Here is a 20,780-nt window from a genome sequence, read left to right as displayed (position 1 = left end):
ACCACAAGAAACAAACTGCAACTAATGGAGCTATGACTAATCGGGCTGCACAGTAGACTTCTTATGTTCTCTTTGCAAAGCCTAAATATGGTGTGGTTTGGTGATTCCAAAGGTGGAGGAGGCTGAAACGTATACAGTATCAAGTGCACCTCAACATGTTAACAGTTGATTAATATAAAGTTTTAAAAAAAAAGGCAAAGTGTGTAAATCTAAAAACGAAAATCCGATTATCCTTAACACTAGAATATGGATAATAGTTAGCTTTCATACTAACGATGTAGGTAGGAAATGGAAATTCACATAAATAAAATATTAATTGAACGAAAAGTGTAGCTAGCGGTTAAGTTTTTGAATTGGGTTTTAACATATAAAGCAGAGAAACACTACGGATATACATAATTAACAACAGTGTTTATGTCTAGATGTAAATTTAGCCTAAAGTATGGCTCGGAGGCAAACCGTTAGCAAGCTAGTAACTGTTAAAGCAAATTATACTACAGGTAAACACAGAGTTGTTGAACAAACAATGTAAATTTCAGTGGATGGCGGATGTAAATAAAATGTAAATTTGACTAAAGTATGGCTAGGAGGTATACCGTTAAACTGCATTAATTTTTAAAGCCGTAACATTCTAGTGCGGATAAAAACTGTTGTATTTAAACAGAATCCTTGAAAAGGCTTTTGATTCCTTGAGTTAATTTATACAACTGAAACAAACTACAGTTAAGTAATTGTTCAGCGAACATTATTTAAATTCAGTTAGAAATGGGTTTAACTGAACACACTTCTATGGAAGCTTGTTTCTGGAGCAAGCAGAGCTATGTTGAAATTTTGAGTTATTACAAAATTACTAGTTGGAGAAAATTTTTGACTTACAATCTTGAAATTTTGAATTACTTCTGAGGGAGTTTGAGTTTTTCAGGACGTCAGGTAAACAACAGGTAACCGCTGGAAAAGTATTACCTTTCATGCCACATGGGGGCAGTGTGGTTCAAGGCAGACCTCCACTCTCCCTACAGTGGCTTTACTGCTGTACATTTTCTGACTCATAATACATATAGATTTATATCTTGCACTTCTAAGTTACTGACAAACAGAATGTACACATCTTGCTACACACAACCTTTGTGTTGACTATCAAAAACATCCCATTTTTAGCAAGAGTTGTCATGTGGAGACAAAGAGCGCCAGTGTTCCTCTTCTGATAAAAGTGAGGACGCGTGGTAGCAGGAAAAAAAAAGGGATGAAAGCAACTGAGACTTCTGTGTTAAATGCATGATTAATAAAGAGGCGCTCAGATCACTGCGGGCGTACCAGAATAGGACCTGGCAGTGAGCGCCCTTCATGTCCAGCTTGTAATACATGAAGAGGCTCATCTATCACTACGTCTGCTTGTCACACGTCGGCTATCAGAATACTGCGAAGGGAAGCACTTCCCTCTGCAGCCCTGTGTAATTGTCATCTGAGCTGTCAACCTTTTTTTGTAACATGCTGTTAGTGGTGTTCATGCAGAAAGAGACCAAAGAGGAATCTTGGATTGGTGTGTAGCTGTTGTCAAACCAATTGTCAAAGTTATTTCCACATCTCACGCTTCTGTGCCAAAGCGATTATCTTCCCTATACTTTTCTTTCTGTAGCTGTTTTTTTTTTTTTACTTCCTTTTCTTTTTCCCACAGCAATGCATCTGCTTGGGCTGACTTGGGGGTTAAAAGCTGTACAGAGGTCAGGGCTGCGGATTTTAAATCACAGCCTCATATGGACTTAGAGCCTGTATTTACTTCTGATAACCCAAAGGCCTCAACATACACTATCAGTTCAGCTGGTGTTGAAACCTCAGCGGGTCAAGGAGGACTTCTGATTTACACATACACGTGAGTTCACTGTGGAAACTCATCTAAGAGGATCCGAACAGCATTTCATGGTCATTCAAAATATCTTTGCTCTACATTAATTGCTGCTCTTTCTTGTGATTGATCACAAGCCTCCCCCTAAGAAGAGCTGTTTCACGCAGCGCCTGAGACTTTTCCAGGACTCTGCGAGGAGATAAACCTAGAGTTTTTTAATTCCGTGGATAAATCATTAATGAGAACATCGGTTGTAATCTTCTCAGCTTGTAAGGGCAGAGGAAAGCAGCTGACCCTGGAAAATCATTTACCAGAGCCGGCCTCAGATTAGGCACGCGGCCTCATTCACACAGACAGGCCAGCAGCGCTTGAATGTCCAGACTCATCTTCTAGCGCCTCATTCATTCCAAACCGTATCATTCCAACAATGTGCTGGGCATCCAATAAAATATCTTGTAACCAAATAAAGGGAAATAATCTCTCCTGGACTAAGAGGAGACGCTCTGTGGGCTGTAACTGAGATGTCAAGGTGAATGTGAAATGAGAAGTAGGATCAATGCCCTTCATTATGATGAGCAGGTTTCATGAGACAAGCCAGAACAGGTCAGAGATTCCAGTGAGAAGCTATGAATAGAGCGCCGTGGGAATCCACCTTCTGCCTCCTGTCGGTTTTCTTCATATTGACACACAGGCAGAGCGGCTAAAGGTATGCTGAATGAGTGAACGAGTGACAGGGCTATTGTACTTGGGGGATAGAAGCTGGAGGATTAGTCTCTCTTTGGCACTGATGGTCCAGAGTGTGGAGGGAATCTGTCATCAGCAGAGCTGCAGGTGGTCCAGAGGTCTGAGCGGGGCATTCGACCTCACGAAGCAAGAAAACAAGACGAGTTTTCAGCTGGGAGCAGGAGGATATTTACCCAGGGTTACCCTGGAATTTGATTCTCTACACCTTCTCTCCTCACTTCACACCATTGTTGTGAAGCCACTTTCACTCATCCCAGTGGGCCTGTGCTCTGCGGTGAGGATAATAAAGGTTTTCCCTGCAGGAAGAGGAAACAAGATTACGGGTTTTTCAATGAGAGGGTATGGAGGAGGGTGGGGGACAGAAGACACTAGCAGTGTGCCATGCAAGGCCTACATTTTCTCCACTTTCATTTTCAAATCCCTTGAAGCGCATTCAAAGGTGACCCGAGGACGACTGAATGGATTTGTGGGCCAAGCCCGCTCTGCTAAATCATGAGTCTCAGTAAAGTTTGGATGAGTGTCTTATAAGGGCGTGATGAGACAGGTCTCATAAAGATGATGAAGAGCTCTGCATGTCACCAGCCCCTGCCAGGAAACCCCAGTGATGAACGAGGGCTGAGACACCTCTGCTAATAAGACTCATCTCTTTAATTGGCTTTATGATACAGCTTTGCAAATGGGCCAGGGTGCGGCTGGAATGTGTGTGTGTGTGAGTGTAAATGTGCATGTTCGTGTGTGCAACACCCACATTTAAACTATTACCATTTGTGCATGTATGTGGGGGTGTACTCGGTGTATGTGCATGCATATGTGTATGCGGGAGGCCCGTGAATGTGCCTGCTGCAGGCTTTCTCGCTTCTCTTCCGTGCCGATGAGGAGCAGAGACGATGTAGCGGAGCCTCATTAGAAAGAAAGCACTTGTACTCCTGGCCAAGATTTAACACCTCACCCAATAATAATTTATTCAATCTATTCTTAAGTATTGCAGGCACTGGTAGATAGGGGTTAGGTTATGTAAGAGTGCGACAGTGCGTAGTTTGAATGTGATATGATGATAATTATAAATCCAAGGAAGACGACAGATGGCGAGGTACTTTAAAGGTTCAGCCGGTATAAGTATTACTACTCTGCTGCTGCCAGATCAGTTCCTGGGAGAGCAAAATAAGAGGTAGTCAAAGACAAGAAGAGAGAGTGCAGACACCCTAAGAGAGAGCTGGTCCTTGTTAGCACGCTATTCATCAGTCTCGTGAGGTCAGGGTTCAGGGGACCCCGAGGCTTGGTGTGCCACCTCTTCACCCCTGACCCTCAGCCAGCACCTGGAGCTGAGGTATTTCCTCTCAACATTTCCTTGTAACATTTCATCTCTATTATGACTTCCCAGGCGTGCACGCTGAGCAGAACCGACTGGAATGGTTATACATTTCTATATGGCTCCATTAACCATTCATGCACACACACTCAGGCAGAGAGAGAAAGGAGTGGCTGACCCAAGGTAACATGGGAGTAGAGGACAGTGAGAGAGGAAGAAATGCAGAGAGAACCGGGGAGGCACAGGAGACAGGACGGGCGGAGGAGGCGGAGGACGGAGTGGTGGTGGTGGGGGGGTCAGGGTCACAGCTGTGATAAAAAAAAAGAGGCCAGAATGAAAGATGTTCCAGTCGGACCGTGAGGAAAATAAACATCCTCCTAAAAATAGTTTGGAGTCCTGTTCATCCGTCCTTGTTGTTACTTTAGCCAGGTGCGAGCAACTTTGCTGTCTATAGCATGCCCAGAATCCGCTGACCTCTCTGAATAAACTTGTAATGACAAAAATGATGTTAATGTAAAGAAAAAGAAAAGTTTATTGGATAAAAGAAGCATCGGTGATTACCCCTCCAGTAGATAAAACATCCCTGACTTAACTTTGCATCTTCCCATACTCCCTAATGTAAAAGTTGCCCCTTATGACCCATGCTGTTGACCTTTTGTTCTCTCCATATATCTTCATTTCCCTCCAAGAGGTTCTGCTGAGCTGAGCTGAGCTGGAATTATGTTTTTCTGACTGGCTGATTGACACATGCAGAGAGAAATGCTAAAGAGATACAGACGCAACCCCCTCCTCCTATTTCTCATTCTCAGTTCCTTTCTATATTCCCTCTCTTCAACCCCCTGCGCTTCTTCCGGTACGCCTCCCGCCCGCCACCACCTTCCTTTATTTATGCCTGCAGAACCACTTTGTTGTGCTTTTAGTGGCTGGGTTTGTAGATGGAGCAGATGCTGGAGCTGATATTCCCTGATCCTGCAGCGAGCCGAGATAAGAGCAGATTTATGCCAGAGCGAGGGAGCATGGGAGTAATTGCTGAGGCTTTCATGATGCGGCTGAGAGCACTCATGTACCCTCGGCTGCTTACTAACAAGGACATCCTCAGATTTAGGAGTTTGTCTCCCTGGGTTTAAAGTGTTTTTTTCTTCTTCTTTTTTTTAAAGTATATCTTTGTTTGCCAAAGGTGTGTTTGCGCAACAGTGCGTTCTTAGGTGCAATGCTTCCTTTCTTTTCCAAGTTTGAGCGTGGGCATGTGCACATATGCATTCCTGCGTCTTTGCTTTAAAGGCGTGTCACAATTACAGCATTATGTGTGTGTGTGTGAGAGGGCAGGGGAATTATTCCCCATAAACTACCTCCAGGATTTTTTACGGCCTCTTTATTTATTGCTGCTCAGCTGAAAACATGACATAATCAGGATAGCAGATAACATTTTCTATCTGCTGATAAAGTTATCTCAAAGTGGTTTTCTATGGCATGAATTGAAGCACGTTTGCTCGGAAATGCAATACAACAAGTGCTACTGAAAGAAAAAAAAGGCCCATTCAGACGATGTTTCCATTACCAGGATTGTGAAGGCGTACATGCACGCACGCATCCAGGGTTGCTATACTACCTCTTTAAATATAAATACGTGATCAAAGTTGCAGCAGCCTACACAATTACAATGCTGAGCTGCACCTGCCAGGGCATAAAAGCCACTGATGAGGTTGTTGTGGCTACTTTATTATGTACTCTGATTAGAGGCGGAGGCTAATGCTACTTCAGACGAGCACTGAAGAGAGAGGTGAGAGATATGCTAAGCGTCCCCTGGCGATGATGTCACTGAGGACATGTCAGTGACACCAGGCAGGAACAATGACATGTTGATCTCAGGAGCTTTAGAGTCTGACCTGACACTTGACTGGTGCAAGAGGGTTCAGACAGGACAGATACTTCTACGAGATATCCGAAAACACACACACACACGCACACGATCGTTAGCATGCCAGAGCGTACAGCACACAAGTATGCATAAATCTTATCTTTCTGCCTGCCCTGGCCCTCACCCTTTAGGGCTTCCTGTTTTTCTGAAGGGGCCCCGAGTGATTCCAACTCTGCTGCAGTTGTCGGGAGTCATGTGAGGCTGGTGGGTCTGATGGGAAAGACACTTTGACGAGTATCAACAGGGGAGAAGAAGAGGGGTGATAAGTGGAAGATCATTAGTTGGCCTGAGCCGGAGCCAAATCGAATTAGATGACGCACACCGCAAGATCGTAACGCAGGCCAAAATCAGTAAGGACACTGGGATCAAATTAGAAGCTAAATCCCCGTGTATCATTTAGCGACAATAATTTCTTCAACACGTCAGCTCTGTGGGCTACTTGTTTCACTTCCAACCCTGCCATAGAGAGCCGGCGCTCAGTTCAGAGGGAGAGAGCAATGAGTCAGATCCTCTGCTCCAATTATATCTGCATCCTGCAGTCTGCTCTTTAAAACGCACACGCACACATCGTCGCATAAGACAAAAAGCACACCCAGGCAGAAAGACACACTTTGAAATCCACACTGCACGCATAGCTGCCAAGAAATGCATGTAGCAGTCAGAAAATAACAGACTGCCAAACAGAATCACACACACACACACACACACGGACACGGACACACTTGAGCAGGAGCTTGTTGACCATCACACAGCCAAGGGACTGCGAAGAAGGGGGGTCGAGCTCACAGAGGTTGCTTTGAAGTTTCTATTCAGGTCTTTGTCCCATTCAGGGTGCTGGCAGTAGACATCTCTACTAGGGCTCTGGCTCCTCCCATCGTCACACTGTCCCCTCACACACAGACACTCAAAAAAGAAAAGAAGGCACGTCCGCAGGTCCTGTCCATCACACGGGCCTTAATTAGAGTGGATTCGAATGCACCCTTTTGTACCCCTGCTCGCTCTCTTCTCTTTCTTTAACCCCCACTTTCACTCATTTCACTCTCTTTCACCAGCTCCCACCCTCGCTCCCCCCCCTCTCCCATCCCTCCCTCTCTAACCCTTTTTCACTTTTGTTGCCTTCCTTTTCTTGGCAGGGAGTGAGGCACCTCTCCAGACATTTTTTTCCTGCGCCTTGAGCCCCCTTCTTCTCTCCCTCCCACCCCATCCCACCCCAATTCCGAGTCTGGAAGCTGAGTGTGACCTAATGTTTGACAGACAAGTAGCCTCGGAGAAAAGACTCATCTATCAGGGGCTGGTAATTCTATTAGAATAGACAGAACACCCCCACAGGCCAGCATTTGGCATATTCTCTCCATCAGTTTAGCTCTTTTCTAAACCCTCCGGGCCACAGGCCTACAAAATGCAGCTTACGCTAACAAATAATCACAGTGAGTTAATAACATATGCGTGTGTGCGTGTCTGTGTGTGTGTTTGTGAGCACATGTCTTCACTTTCTACCCGTTTTTTCAATGGGAATTGTCTAGTTCTTTGATATGAAGCATCAAAGGACAATTTCCCTTTTCAAATTCTAATCTCATCCGAGAGGCTAAAAAGGTATAATGCAGGGAACTGCGGCAAGTTAAGATAGGAGGATCACAACCAGGCACTAATCAGGATTTCTATCGAGATTCCTGGATGTTTATATGTCGACAAAGATGGTTACATGAAATATCTATTGTCTTGGGTGGTTATCAAGCCTAATTACTACTATGAGAGAAGAGAAGAGAAGAGAAGAGAAGAGAAGAGAAGAGAAGAGAAGAGAAGAGAAGAGAAGAGAAGAGAAGAGAAGAGAAGAGAAGAGAAGAGAAGAGAAGAGGGTTTTACTTGCGTCTCATACTGGGATGGTAATATGTGGAGGACATGTTTTAAGCAGATTGTTATTTGTGTGTAATCAGTGCTTTTCTGTCAGTCGTGATGGCTGAGACGAGTAAAGGAGAGGAGGTAGATTGAAGCAAGCATAAGAAGAGAAGGGAGGAAGACGTCTGGACAGCAATCAAGCATACCACAAACAGGAAATGTAAGTCTGCGGATAGCCCAGCTGTTGTGATTGGCCTCTCTGCCGCTACAGTTAAATCAAAGCAGCAGGAAAAGCTTATACAACAACCTTCAAGTGTCAGCCTCTGAAAATAGCCTGTTAACATTAGCTGAGTTTTCCCACCGTTTAAAATGGCTCAGTGTTTGGAGTGGATCAGTGTTGTTTGTGTTTATGCCCTTACGTTTCCTTTGGTGGAGACTTTACAGTACGTGACATGGACGAGAAACATGTGCCACTAAGTGCTCGGGTGTGCGCGGGCGTCTCTGTGTGTGAGGATGCATTGTCTCTGCGGTTAATGACTGTTCGATATTGATTGCAGCTGGAACGTCCCAGTCACATGTTCCTCGTCCTCTCCAGATAATGAGGGTTAACCACTTGACCCCGTGCATGCCAAAGGGGCTCGGCTCATACCTGGACGCGCAGCCCCGGCTCAAGCCACCTCTCCCACAGCACTTACCAAGGCCACGGGCCTCTGGTCTCCGGGCTGGGCCTGTAGATCACAGTCGTGTCATGGAGCCACGACTAAAGGGAAATGTGCCAGACTTCATTAAGGGCAGATTAAAAGCGAGAGGAGGGCGTTTTAACCGTGATTTACTTCCCCTGTGAGGTTGCTGGACGAATTACGAGCCCGCAGCGGCTTCATCCTGGAACCATGATGTCATACTTTCAGTGTTTGCTAAGTGTAAATATCAGATTGGGAAGCAACTATGTGCTCGACAGCAGGGTTCATCTTGGATTCAGAGAGAAGAAAACAAAAGCGACGGCAAATGTCTCTCCGTTCTCCCATTTACGAGCTGTAAGAAATGACGACACAATGAATTTCATATAAATCTGTGAACGTTTCAGAACCAAAGAATCGCTTCAGTTTGAAAAAGGGAGAATTTACAGTGTTCCTGCTTTATATGACAATATAGTATTCATAGCAAGAACGGTAGCAGGATTTGGGGAGTGTAATGTTAAGCTGACTGCCAGTCAGTCTCTAAAACTACTGAATGTGTTGCCTTGCAGGTTCATATAGACATTCATGGCCCACAGAGGAGGAATGGCAATCACCTGACATTTCTTTTAACACCAGCAGGAGCATCTTTAAGGAAAAAGTCTTCACTGCAATTGGATATACTGCAATAATATCTGCTGCGCGCTCGTGTTCCCTAAAGCGGGATAGAAATACTCTAGTAATCCTTTCACGTGTGTCTGTGCCAATATCCAGTCAAAATTTCAATTAATCCAGTACTTTGGGTTACAACGTAATAACTGCTAAAGTGGTGACGTTCTTAATCAGCCTCAGCTGAACTTTGCAACACTAAAAGTGAGAGGGTGAATAAGCAGGACACCTACTTGGTATCTGCCTGGTCATTATAAGCGTGTCAGCGTGGTAGTAGGTGTTTTGAACTGTGAATTGACCGCATTCTGACACATTTGACCAATTAAATATTAAATGAATAAAAGCATGATTACAGTGCTGTGCACAAGTGTTGAGCTACCCCTGATTTCTTTATATTCTGCTTCCAAGGAGCCAGACTTTCCTGTAATATTTTAAAAAGTGGTCTTGAGCCACAGTTCTCCAGGCTTTGTGAAGGTCATTCCAAGGTTTTCTTTGGACATTGACTGCTTTTTAACTCATTTTCAGTCCAGTCCTTGTACCTGACAACTTTCCGAGGAAGCTTCTGTTTGTTTGTCTGTTTGTTAAGCCGCTCAACACTGACCTGATCTATAAATCATTCAAGCTCTTAAAGCAAAAAGGCACTTAACGTGTGGGCTGAACCAGTGTTGTGTCTGCACATAAACAGACAAACATAAACCAATTTTAAATTGTATCTTTAGACACTTTATTACCGGAAGCTTCTTGCAAAAACACATAATTAGTTTAACTGAATCTATGAAAAACAGTTTGACCGACATAAAACTGTATTTTTGCATCAACAAGGTGATTCTTAAAGAGCTATTAGATGACAAGTTGTTATATTGTTACATGGTGTTTAGCGTGGCCTTAAAATTTTTGAGGAAACTAGACAAAAAAATGACAACAACCCTACAGCAGACGAGCAATATCTGTACTACTGTTGACTGAAGCCTCATCGGAAAGAGTCTCAGTAGAAGGGTAGGTGTCATTTAGGCATTCTTAAGGAAGAGGAAGGGGCTGAGGTTTGCTAAATTACTTAAGAACTGAACTGAAAATCAGATGTAACAGGTTGTGGGAGGTCGAAAGAGAGGTACAACAGCGAGTATCATCTGATATTGATCACAAACACACTAGAAAAGCAGTAAAAACATACCTGGATAACAAGCTGATAAACAGCTGCGCTGAAATAAATAATGTGAGGTTACACATTACTACCAATCAGCGATGAAAAAACCCCTTAGACATGGGCATTCTCCATTTTGAAGTGTGTGTGCGTGAGCTGCTGTGATATGAAAGTACATTCAGGCTATTTATGGAAGCACTAATCACAGCCACCTATACACATTAACACAATGACCTCATTCCTTGAAAATGCCAGTATCTCATAGGTAGCTGTAGGAAGGGTGAAAAACACTCAAATGGGTTCTCTATGATGTGAGTGAATATGAAAGCTAAGCTCAATACACTCCTTGTTGCACAGAGGAGTTTTTGTTTATGTAAAGGCATGTGGACAGTCAGTCATGTTTCACATATTGTAGTGAATATAACATTTTTTTTTCTTTTGAAATCTACATATACTATTGTAAAAGATTAATTTTGATCATTCCTAGGACAAATCTATGGATAATGTTTTGCTGGGCTAACAAACCTCTACATCACTATTCTCACGAACTGCTGGCACCATGTGTGGCAGTCCACAAAGTTGTACACAGGTGGCATCTGTCCATGACCCTCTGATTGGTAAAGCATCAGGCATCCAAGATGGCAACTCTGTGGCAACTGCTGCTGTTGAGGATGCGCACACATTAACTGCACAAATATAAATTTACTCAGACAATTAGGGTGTATAATCACTGGAAGCCTGTGTTATTGTCTCACAGAGATTTATGAGCTGTCAACACGCCACAGGATGTAATAAAAAAAATAATTTCAGAAACCATAAGACGTGTCTTTACATGTCTGCTTTATTTCCTTTCCAATTAGACTCAGTCTTCCCCCCCCCCACCTGTAGTCTGAGAATCGATTTCATCACAGCCATTAGGGGGCAGCATTGATTGAATAAATGCAAGGAAATGAAGGGGAACTCTTCTCTCCTTTCTCCCTCAAACACACACACATATGCGCGCACAAAGGGGGCACAGACATGGACATGATCAATTATGTGTCAAGCATTTCTTCCTCAGTGAATGAATGGCCCAGTGACTATAGGCTACCGACCGTCTATTGTCTATTGACACTGGAGACTAAGTTCTCATGCAGTTCATTATCCCAAAAGAGGACGACTAGAAAGAGATCCAAAGAGACCATTAATCATCATTCCCTTCAGAGAAGAAAAAGAAGGGGGCCAAAAGAACAGATACTGTAATCCTGTGTATATAGAATAAAACCAATATATTTACAGCGGCACAGCTAGAAATAGCAGAAATAACAGACTAGTCGTAGGGAAAATGTTACAAATGCAATCCTTCATAACCAAAATGATAAATGTGGCGCTCCAGGCGAATTTCTTGATGGACCAATTAGTAATTAGTTATCTACTGGGAACAACAAGCCCTGGACTTAAAGGGGCCAAAGTTTTGCTCTTGTAAGCACTTTCACACACACGCACACACACACGCACACACACACACACACACACACACACACACACACACACACACACACACACACACACACACACACTGGTGCACTCGTTTTCCTCACCGAAGCTTTCAGTATGACGAATAACTCCAACGTCCATTTCAATTTGGGTCGATGGCTCGGGCCGAGGTGGAGATGTGGGGTCAACCCAATAACACCCCCGCCCCCCTCACCAATTCTCGCTCCCTCCTTCTACCTACCATCTACCCATCCACGTCCCTTAAATGCCTTCGCTTCCTGCTTCCAAGTTCGGACAGAGCGCTGTGATTGGCCGCTGCTGGCACAGTGGGCTGTTCCTCATGCGCTCTGTTCAGCTCGGGTTACAGTTGAGCTCGGGCTGCCGCACACACCGGAGTGCACAGTGTTACAGACGGTCAGAAAAAAAAAACAACATACCGGCGTCGAAATGTTGGTGAGCTGATTTAGGAGCCACGTCGAGAAGCAGGGGAGCAGGTCTAATCTTACCTCGGCACTTTTTTGTGTGTGTTTCATGAAGCAATAAACTAGCGGGGAGACCGGACTGTATTTTTACGCACCGGCCACGCAGCATGCCCGAGTTGGACTAGAAGCGACCCTGCCGGAGCGCAACACGCACGCGTAACGCCACTGAGAGCCAGGAGGAATATTTACAATAGAAACTCAATTCCTTTTTTTTTTTGGGGGGGGGGGGGGAGGAAGAATAGCAAAAGAAGGGGGGCGGAGGAGTGAAAGATAACACTGGAATGAAGTGGACCTCGGGATTCCTGGCGTGCTGCGGAGTTGTGACTGATGGATGAATGTGGTCATCTGTAGGCTATAAACGGCGACAGGTACACGCACCACCGAGGGCAGCTCTGACAAAGACGCGGCGCGGCGCTCCACCGACAGCCGCATCGCCAGATTTTGGCAAAACTGCGCGATTGGTCAGATCCGCTCCACGCATAGGGATCGCTGAGTTTTGTCCACAGAGTGAAAGAAAAGGTCGTGTTTTTTCTTTCTACTGCCTCAGCCACAGGTCAACCAGGACACTCGGTGGGCTGCTGCTGCTGCTTTCCTCCAAATCCTATCAAGAACCGGGGCTCCTTCGCACGGCAGTTCAGTTAAGGACACGGGGTCTGGAGCAGATCTAAAGAAGTCGGACACAAGGACATGTATCTGATATCGACCTCACATGCTCCCGACTGATCGTAGCTCACCTTCCCACCGGGCGAACCGCAGATAAAGGTTGCCAAGCGCACCGTCCGTAGCTCTAGAGTTCTCGGCTCACCCGTCTTGTGCATTTATCAGAATGGCGGGACTCGGTTGTTGGAAGTATTACCTCTGGATCTTTACAATAATGTGCAGGTCGGCGTTACCCTCGGCTAAGTCGCTGGAGACTATAATCTGGAGCTCGCAGAATCCCAAGTAAGTCTTGCATTTTCATTTGGACGAGGGTGTCAAACTCTATGGGTGTGTGTGAGTGTGTGTGCGCGCTCAATGGAGGGCTAACATTTATGGAAAAGTTGCCATTGTGTACACGTTGGGTTAAATGTTCTGTTAAATGTGGCAATTATCTTAAAAAGAACACAATTTATTTAGTTCTAATTGTCCTCTCTGCGCCGCAGAGTGTGGCGTTGACGTCTTTCCCAGTGGGGAATTTCCCAACACTGAAGAAACACCGTTAAGTACATGCTTATACAATGTACAACGGGCCCAGCTTAAATCACACATTAAGATGGGTAATTATAGCAATTTTATTCGCAATATTGCACCCACCGTTTTATTTTCCAACTAAATCACGGCTATTCTAGGGCTGTGAGAAGTTCATCCACTCATAATTGGTGCAAAGATTAAAGGTGAAAAAGTCAAGAAACCACGCCAAGTGTGTTCAGCTATAGCGCAGGATATTTTTTCCTCCCAACAGGCGTACGAGGGCCACACTCCGTCCAAAGTGGCCAAGTTTGAATTTAGTTTCTCCCCACAAAAATGCATAACAAGATGGTTCCAGATATCAGGTGAGCAAATGATTGAAAATAATTGTATTTTTCTTAATTACCCTGGCTTGGATCCAGCGCAATTTCTTCCCATGAAATCAAGGACACGTTTTTCAAAAGTCAGCAGCTGAAGCCAGACACTTTCTTTAAAAATCCATATTATTCCCATCCAAACAAGTAAAGTGAGCCCAGACTACTGATAATAGATTACGCTCTGGTAACAATTATCACCCACTTAGACTTGACTCCCACATTTACATCATGTTGGAAAGCATTCATAAAGGGGGGGAAAATAAACTAAAAGAGAAAAAGAGAGAGAGAGAGAAAGATCTGTGTGGTTGGAGCTGACCTTCATTCGAGCTCACAGCACTGGGGGGAAATGGAGAGTAGCTCGACCAGCCTATAACTGTAAGTTACTCATTGAAGTGAATCCATGATTTATCCCCCAAATGTCAAATGTCATAGAGGCTCGTTGTGCAGTCAGTGGGTATGAATATTGCTGCCATGTTCATTGAAGTGTGTGTCTCTGAGTGTGTGTGTGTGGCCCGGTCCTAATGGCAAGACTACGGCCCATCAGCTTTTATTTGGCTGCAGAAGTAGTGGAACAATGAGCGTCATCAGACAAAGATACACACACACACACACACATGCAAAAATCCACACTTTTTAGTTAAGAGTAAAAAAAAAAAAATAGAGGGAGACATTTATTGATTGATGATGTCACCTGAAGGGAATGTCTTAGAAGGTTACCATGCTGGGATTTTAGGGACTGGAAGATCGTTTCTCCATCTGTTTCTCCACTCTGCTCCTTGTAAAATCCCCACGAACGGCTGAATATTTCATAAAGTTCACAGTGGAACAATAATGCACTCTGCAAAGTGTTCTCTCAAGCTAATTATCCCGCTGCTCTGCCTTTTGGAAAACAATAGACAATTATCTTGCTGTGTGCAGGCTTTACAATAACAAAAAGAGAGAGAGAGACAAACCTGTTTTTGCTCTGAAATGTATCAGTCAGCAGCACTCGCTGATAGGCAATAAAAGAAAAAGAGATGGGGTGGGTGTGCTTGCGCAGGAATCAGCATCAGTCTTCACTGTTTGTTCCTCTAAACTCCATCTCTCGGTATTGGCCTATATTACTCTATAGCGATAACAGTGGAAGAAGCCTATAGAAATGTACAGTACACTATCTGGTGACTTATCGAGATTTACGATGTCTTACTTCCTGTTCCTGCTTTTGGGAGCGCTGCTGCCTCAGCTAATAAATTAATCTGGCCCTCTGCTTGCACAGTGTACTACATACACACAAAAACTATAACAATACCAGTGCCTCCCCACAGGCCATTAGTTATGAGGCAAAGTCTAGGAAACCAGCAGGTTTGGGCCGCTACGGTGTGTGTGTTTGTGCAGGTTTATGTGCATTCCTGCTGCTATGGATTTTCATGTGAGGATGCCATCACTCCCGCCTCCTGTATTATCAATAACTGGGGGTTTGCTTAATTGATTTCCTCCCAGCGTGCTTGAACAGGCAGCATACATCATCACGGTAGCACTGTCTTGTGAGAAAAATAACAAGAGGAAACATGCTTGAGTTTTAGTTCTCTCTTCTTCTTTTTTTGTGCTGCAGGATGCATCATACCTTTTTGATATTTAATTTGAGGCCGGATGAGTGAAGTGGCAAAGTAGGGGTGTCGGTGGGAGGGGAGGGGGGGGGGGGGGTGATGAAGGAGCAGCCGTGCAGAAAAAGAAGAAGAAGGCTGAGATGTGTCAGCGTCCCCCCGGCCGGTAAAGAACAGTCTAACATTTGATCAGAGCAAATCGGATTAGTTCTCATTTAGCTGAGTGGGATTACGCCACGAAATGTCACTTTGTTATGACTGATCACGTCCCATCGCCTTGGCTGAAGCTAGCGCCGCTATGTACAGGCGTGCTACATACATGGACACACACACACACTGACACTCACACTGTGCTGAGGTACACTGCAGTGATGCCAATTTAATGATGATCTGACAAGGTTGCTGTGAGCGGTTCCTGCACGTCCTCCAGCCCTCCTCGGCTAATATTTACCTCATGACCTGTAACTACCACAGCCTGTTTGCAGCAGCTCAGGAGACAAACAAGGTGGTGAGAGAGGGGTAAGAGAAAGAAAAGGAGAGGAGGAGAGATGGAAAACACAGTTGCACACCTCTAAAAACATGCAGCGAGGAAGCGGCCACAGGCTGGGCAACAGTCTGCTGCACTGCTTTTGAACTCTTTGCATTTTTTGGTGAGGCTTGGAAAGACTTTGCATGAATTATTTTTTATTTTTTGGCCTCTGTGTCAAAGCCCACAAAGGGACGCAAAATAGCAGAAGAAAGGGGGGTAAAAACGAAAAGAGCGTTCGCATTTGATAAAAAGTAAAGTCTCCTGATTCGAGCCTGTGAGTCTCTACTTTACTCGACTTACTTTGCTGTCCCTTTACCTCAGCTGTCTGGCTCAGAGTTTAACAGTTGACTGGTTTGCTTTATATCACGCTTGCGTGGTTAAATGGTTCAGTGGGCTTGTAATTAAGCTAAACTTTATTACCACTGGGACATTTAGCAAATATGTTTAATTTTTCCCAAAACAAAAAAAGGGAATTTTTGTGGCTTTTTTTTTTTTATTGCAAAGCGCTTTGAGATGATGAGGCAGCAATTTTATTGGTTCACTACATTTCCATCACAGCATAATTTAATTTAACTGCTGCTGGTTTTGTTTTCATGTTTAGTGTTTTACAATAAGCTAATTAGGCAGATTTTTTTTCTTTCTTTCTTTCTTTTTTCTTTGCATGAGGTAATGAGAAGAATACAATGTCTTCCTTATCTTGGAAGTGCCTCTTACAAAAGCAATCATTTCAATGGGTTTGTTCTCAGACACTGACTCATCTGCCACTTTCACCTGCTCAGCTATGCCGACTTTCAGGAGGAAGTGAAACAAAACAAACTGAAACGGCACAACTTGAAAACTGCCGAAACCTGTTGAGCGAGAGCCGGATGCAGCCTCAGACGAGAATCAGGATTTGGTTTGGAGTCCAGCGAGCGCTCCCCTCTCCTGCTCCGTGCAGCCGCGGTCACTGTCGGGAGGGTCAGAGGCCTGTTTTTGTTTCTTCCCTGCCTCACACCCCGCCGCTTGCCCCCGTTACCCCTTCGCGATACGTACCTTTTCCCTCTCTCTCTTTGCCTCCCACAGTCTCCCCCTTTCTCCACCCTTTAGACTCTGATCATGTTTCCCTCTGATAGAGATCTCATTACACACAGAGAGGACTTAGAGCCTGAGCCCCACTCAGAGAGAACGAGAGAGGGCCAACCAATAAGAAATACCTCTGGATAGCAACTGGCCCACAGTGCTGTAAAGGGTCCCTGTGTCTCGCTGTAAGGACAGCTGCGTTTGCTTTTATGTGTCTGTGTGCGCGCACACGCGTGCTTCTGTGTCGACACGACTGTTGTTTCAGCGGTGTGTGTGGGTAATGGCAGATTCTTCATTTGGTTATCTACACAAGGCACCTGGGCTCGGGAAAGAGGGCTGCAGGGCGTTTAGGTTATTTCAGCGAAGAAGAAGAAGTAGAAGAAGAAGAAGAAAAAGAGGAAAACAATGCAGCTTTTTCATCATGGTTTTGCTCCAGATGGACTCACTTTATCCACTGGTGGTTTTGGCTGCCACATCACTGAAAGCTGATCATTCTGTTTTGCTGTGTTATTGATGCATTCATTTCTTTATATTCAAGCAGTGGTGCACACGAAACCAAAGCTTTTGTTCCCCGAGTTTGGGAAAAGTAGCATTTGCTACTAATTTGTTTGGATTTTTTCTTTCTTTCTTTCTTCCTCCGTCTTTTTGTTCTATGTGTGTGTGTGTGTTTGTGTGTGTGTGTGTGTGTGTGTGTGTGTGTGTGTGTGTGTTTTTCCAACTGGTCGTCGTGACCCACAGTTCCAGTTGGTTTTCTTTCAAGACATATTACAGGGACAGCAGCTGAAAGCAGTGAATCGTTTGGCAAGAGTGGACAATGCCTGGAAGGATTAGTCAATTAGCAGAACAAGAACATAAACAGCAGTGACTGGACACAATCAACAGCAACTTTACTGATGTCGAGAATCTAAATCCGCAGGCAACGTGTCATATCACAATATTACCATATGTACTTCTATTTAAATATATATACAGCTACACAAACAGGCAAAAATCCAAATCAAGTGTATTGACTTTTTTTTGTTTATGTGGGGAGTTGCAGCTCAGGATTGTAACCTGACACTAGTAGAAATATTGCACACACATCAACTAACAGAAACGGCACAGAAAAAATCAGCAAAATGCACACATTGCACACATATTGCCTAATTCCTGCCCCCCACCACCAATTAATTAAATTAATTTTTCATACAAGAAAAGCTGGTTAGGATTTAGCATTTTTAACACTTTTTGTTTTGGAGTGTTTGTGTGAAATAAGACATCTAATATACTTATGCTTGGGGGGGGATGACAGATAGGAACTTGTTACCAAAGCCCTGGGGTAAAAACTGTTTTTACATTTGGGGAATTTTCATATAGGTGTGACAGTTGCTAGTGAGTCAGAGTTGTGAGTCACTGATAACAATGACAAATGCAGCAAAGTGCATTATGCAACAAAAAATTCTTCACTGGGATAAACACCACATTCATTTAAATGGGTCATGATAGCTGAGTGGTTAGGGCGTGCACCACATGGGTGCAAATTCAGCCGAGCAGCACCGCAACTGGCTTGCCTCCTTTGCTGGGAGTCGCTCCCCTGCTCTCTGTCCCGTATTTCCTGCCTTGTCTTCTTTTGCTTGTACCCAATAAAGGATCCTACCTCCTAAAAGGAAAAAATAGGGTGTATAGATGCTTATTTAAAGAGTAATTGTAAGTTCAGTTGAGTATAAAATAAACTTCCAATCAGTCTGAGTCTTGTTTATTTTTCCTCTTGAGCTCGTGGAAGTGAAGGAGTGCTTAAGAGTGCACGTCCGTGCGCCATTGTTCTTTGTCCAGCCACAGCGGAGCATTAAGGAAGTGTTAGGAGCGTGCCAGTGTGCCCCTGTGAAAGTGTCGAGGGCCGGGTGGTGGATGAGTGTAGAGTGGCTGAACAGTGGCTGCCTTACAGGCTGTTAGCGACCCAGCTTCATTAGACGGAGGCCTGGCTGGCAGCGACCAGGAAGTTCCCATCAGCTCCGGCTCTGCCAAGCAGAGGCACAGACGACGGTGCTGGAAGGCTTCCCTTAAGAGTCCTACTTGTCGCCTCGCCTGTGCTTTTAGCTGATTCGAGAAGAAAAATGGGAAGGGATGCAGAGTTACAGGAAACGAAGAGAGAGGGAGAGAGAGAGAGAAAAAAGTTGAATGGGCAAAGTCTGCCTTTTGTTTTCCAGCTAAGTTCTTTTAAATAAGAGCAGTTGAATATAAGGGGATTAAACAGAAGAGGAAAGGAAGCTAATGTAGAGCGTCGAAATGCAGCCCCGGGCTCAACCGCACATCCTTTGAGTCCAGCATAGAGATCCTAGATTACTTCCATGTGTCAGTGCAAGGAGGAAAGAAGGGGAGAAAAGAAGAAAGGAGGACGGGGAGAGAGAAGTTGAGCAATTGAAAAGCAAGCAGACTCGGGCTGGTGGAGATCAGCGGCAGTATTGGACAGTGGAACGGATCTGTGTGACAGCCATCTCTAAAACCATTACCCCCACGGCTCCGACTCGGGGAACTCGTAACCTCCTCCTCCAGACTGACCTCACAGACTTAACTCTTTCTCATAGAACCCCTCTGTGCTGAGGAGGCAGACCTCATCGGATGCCATTCCCTAACAGTGGGCAGGCAACCTCAACAGCCAGCTGCACCGCACATTCTTTAAGACGTCAGGGGCTGTCACTGGCATACAGGCGACGAGGGATCTGTTTCCCCCTCTGAGTTTGTGGCACACTAAAGACCTTTGTAGGATTGGTTTGCATTTACTGTGCCAGGAGGTGACGGAGCCCAGCGACTAATCGCAAAAATGTGTGGGACAGGGGAGGAAGTGCGTGTTTATTAACAAATAAAATTGGTGAAAACACTGAGGTGGGAATATAAATTGCGATGTAGGGTTATACGGTTTCTCGCCTTTTTTTTAAAAACTCCAAAACAAAAATACAAATGAAAATTGTAGCATTTTTACAAGTTTCAACTTAATTAATCAAACGATAGATTTGGTTGGACAAAAGTTTTTCTGGAACTTTCAACACTAAAAAATGTGTATTATTGACAAAAAATGCTTTTACTCTGCAAGTCGAGTAACAGTTTACGTCCTCAGTTTTTTCTTGCAGAAAATGAAGGCAAGTAATCTTTTGCATGCTCCAAAAAAGAATAATAAAATAAAGTGTATCACATTTAGATGTTTCTTATGGCTGCCGACGAGCTTCTCAATTTACGTTTGACATCTTAATTGGAACCAAAAATGAGCCGTGCTTTGTAAAAGATCATATTTTTACAAGAAGAGCCTGGATGAAGCATGACCACGCCACAACCGGCTCGGAACATATCATTAATGATCATCACGGAGCTCTTTGTTCACTGTTACGAGTACACTAATGGAGTGACAGGGTAATTGAATCGAGTGGTAGGATAATAGAATGATAGAATGATAAAGTAATGGAATAGTGTGGTAGCGGCCTCCTTTTCCCAAGGGATACCCCCCGTAAGTGTGTCAGCGTGGCAGATGGGCGGTCTGTAACAACCCCCTTACCCATGTTAATTATAAAGCATCATAATCCATCTATGGCATACAGAGGCAGGACATGGAGACTATTAGGGCGAGCGTGGAAATGGCACAGTGTATAATCCTTGGGACTTTTCCTCTATTAGGCTCCCCGGGCATCGAGCAGAAAACCCCCCACTCATTTCTCCGGTAATCTAGTTTGAGCAGTGCCTCTCTTGCTCGTCGTCTCTTTCTGCATCTCTGCGTTTGCGTGTCCCAAATTTTCAGCTGTTAACTGGAAGTTTGATTTATCTTTGGGTTTTTTTTTTTCTCTTCCCTACTTCATTTTTTTCCCACCATGCCCACAGGCAAGACAGACAGCCCCCAAAAAGCATTTGAAATAGTGTGTGTATATGTGTGTGTGTATGCCTCCGTTAACCCATTCTGCCAAGTCTTGGCTCAGTCTTTTCTAAGCAAACTCCCAGCAGGGACCTG

The 20,780-nt window shown here is 44.5% G+C and overlaps 1 protein-coding gene across 1 annotated transcript in view; it reads left to right on the top strand.

Annotated features, from left to right (window-relative positions):
• Positions 1-12,386: 12,386 nt before the first annotated feature.
• efnb1 (ephrin-B1) overlaps positions 12,387-20,780 on the top strand; it is a 59,875-nt gene continuing 51,481 nt past the window's right edge. Inside the window, exon 1 of the mRNA XM_085361699.1 lies at positions 12,387-13,034. Within this exon, the coding sequence (XP_085217825.1) occupies positions 12,919-13,034 (116 nt within the window). The 5' untranslated portion in view covers positions 12,387-12,918. The remainder of the gene's footprint in view (positions 13,035-20,780) is intronic.

Source organism: Diplotaxodon limnothrissa, linkage group LG2 (assembly GCF_057381915.1).
Source record: "Diplotaxodon limnothrissa isolate DT_005_m linkage group LG2, D_limnothrissa_male_GT1.1, whole genome shotgun sequence".
Taxonomy (NCBI): domain Eukaryota; kingdom Metazoa; phylum Chordata; class Actinopteri; order Cichliformes; family Cichlidae; genus Diplotaxodon; species Diplotaxodon limnothrissa.
The sequence above is the reverse complement of the archived record's forward strand: the minus strand, read 5'-3'. Positions and strand labels throughout refer to the sequence as shown.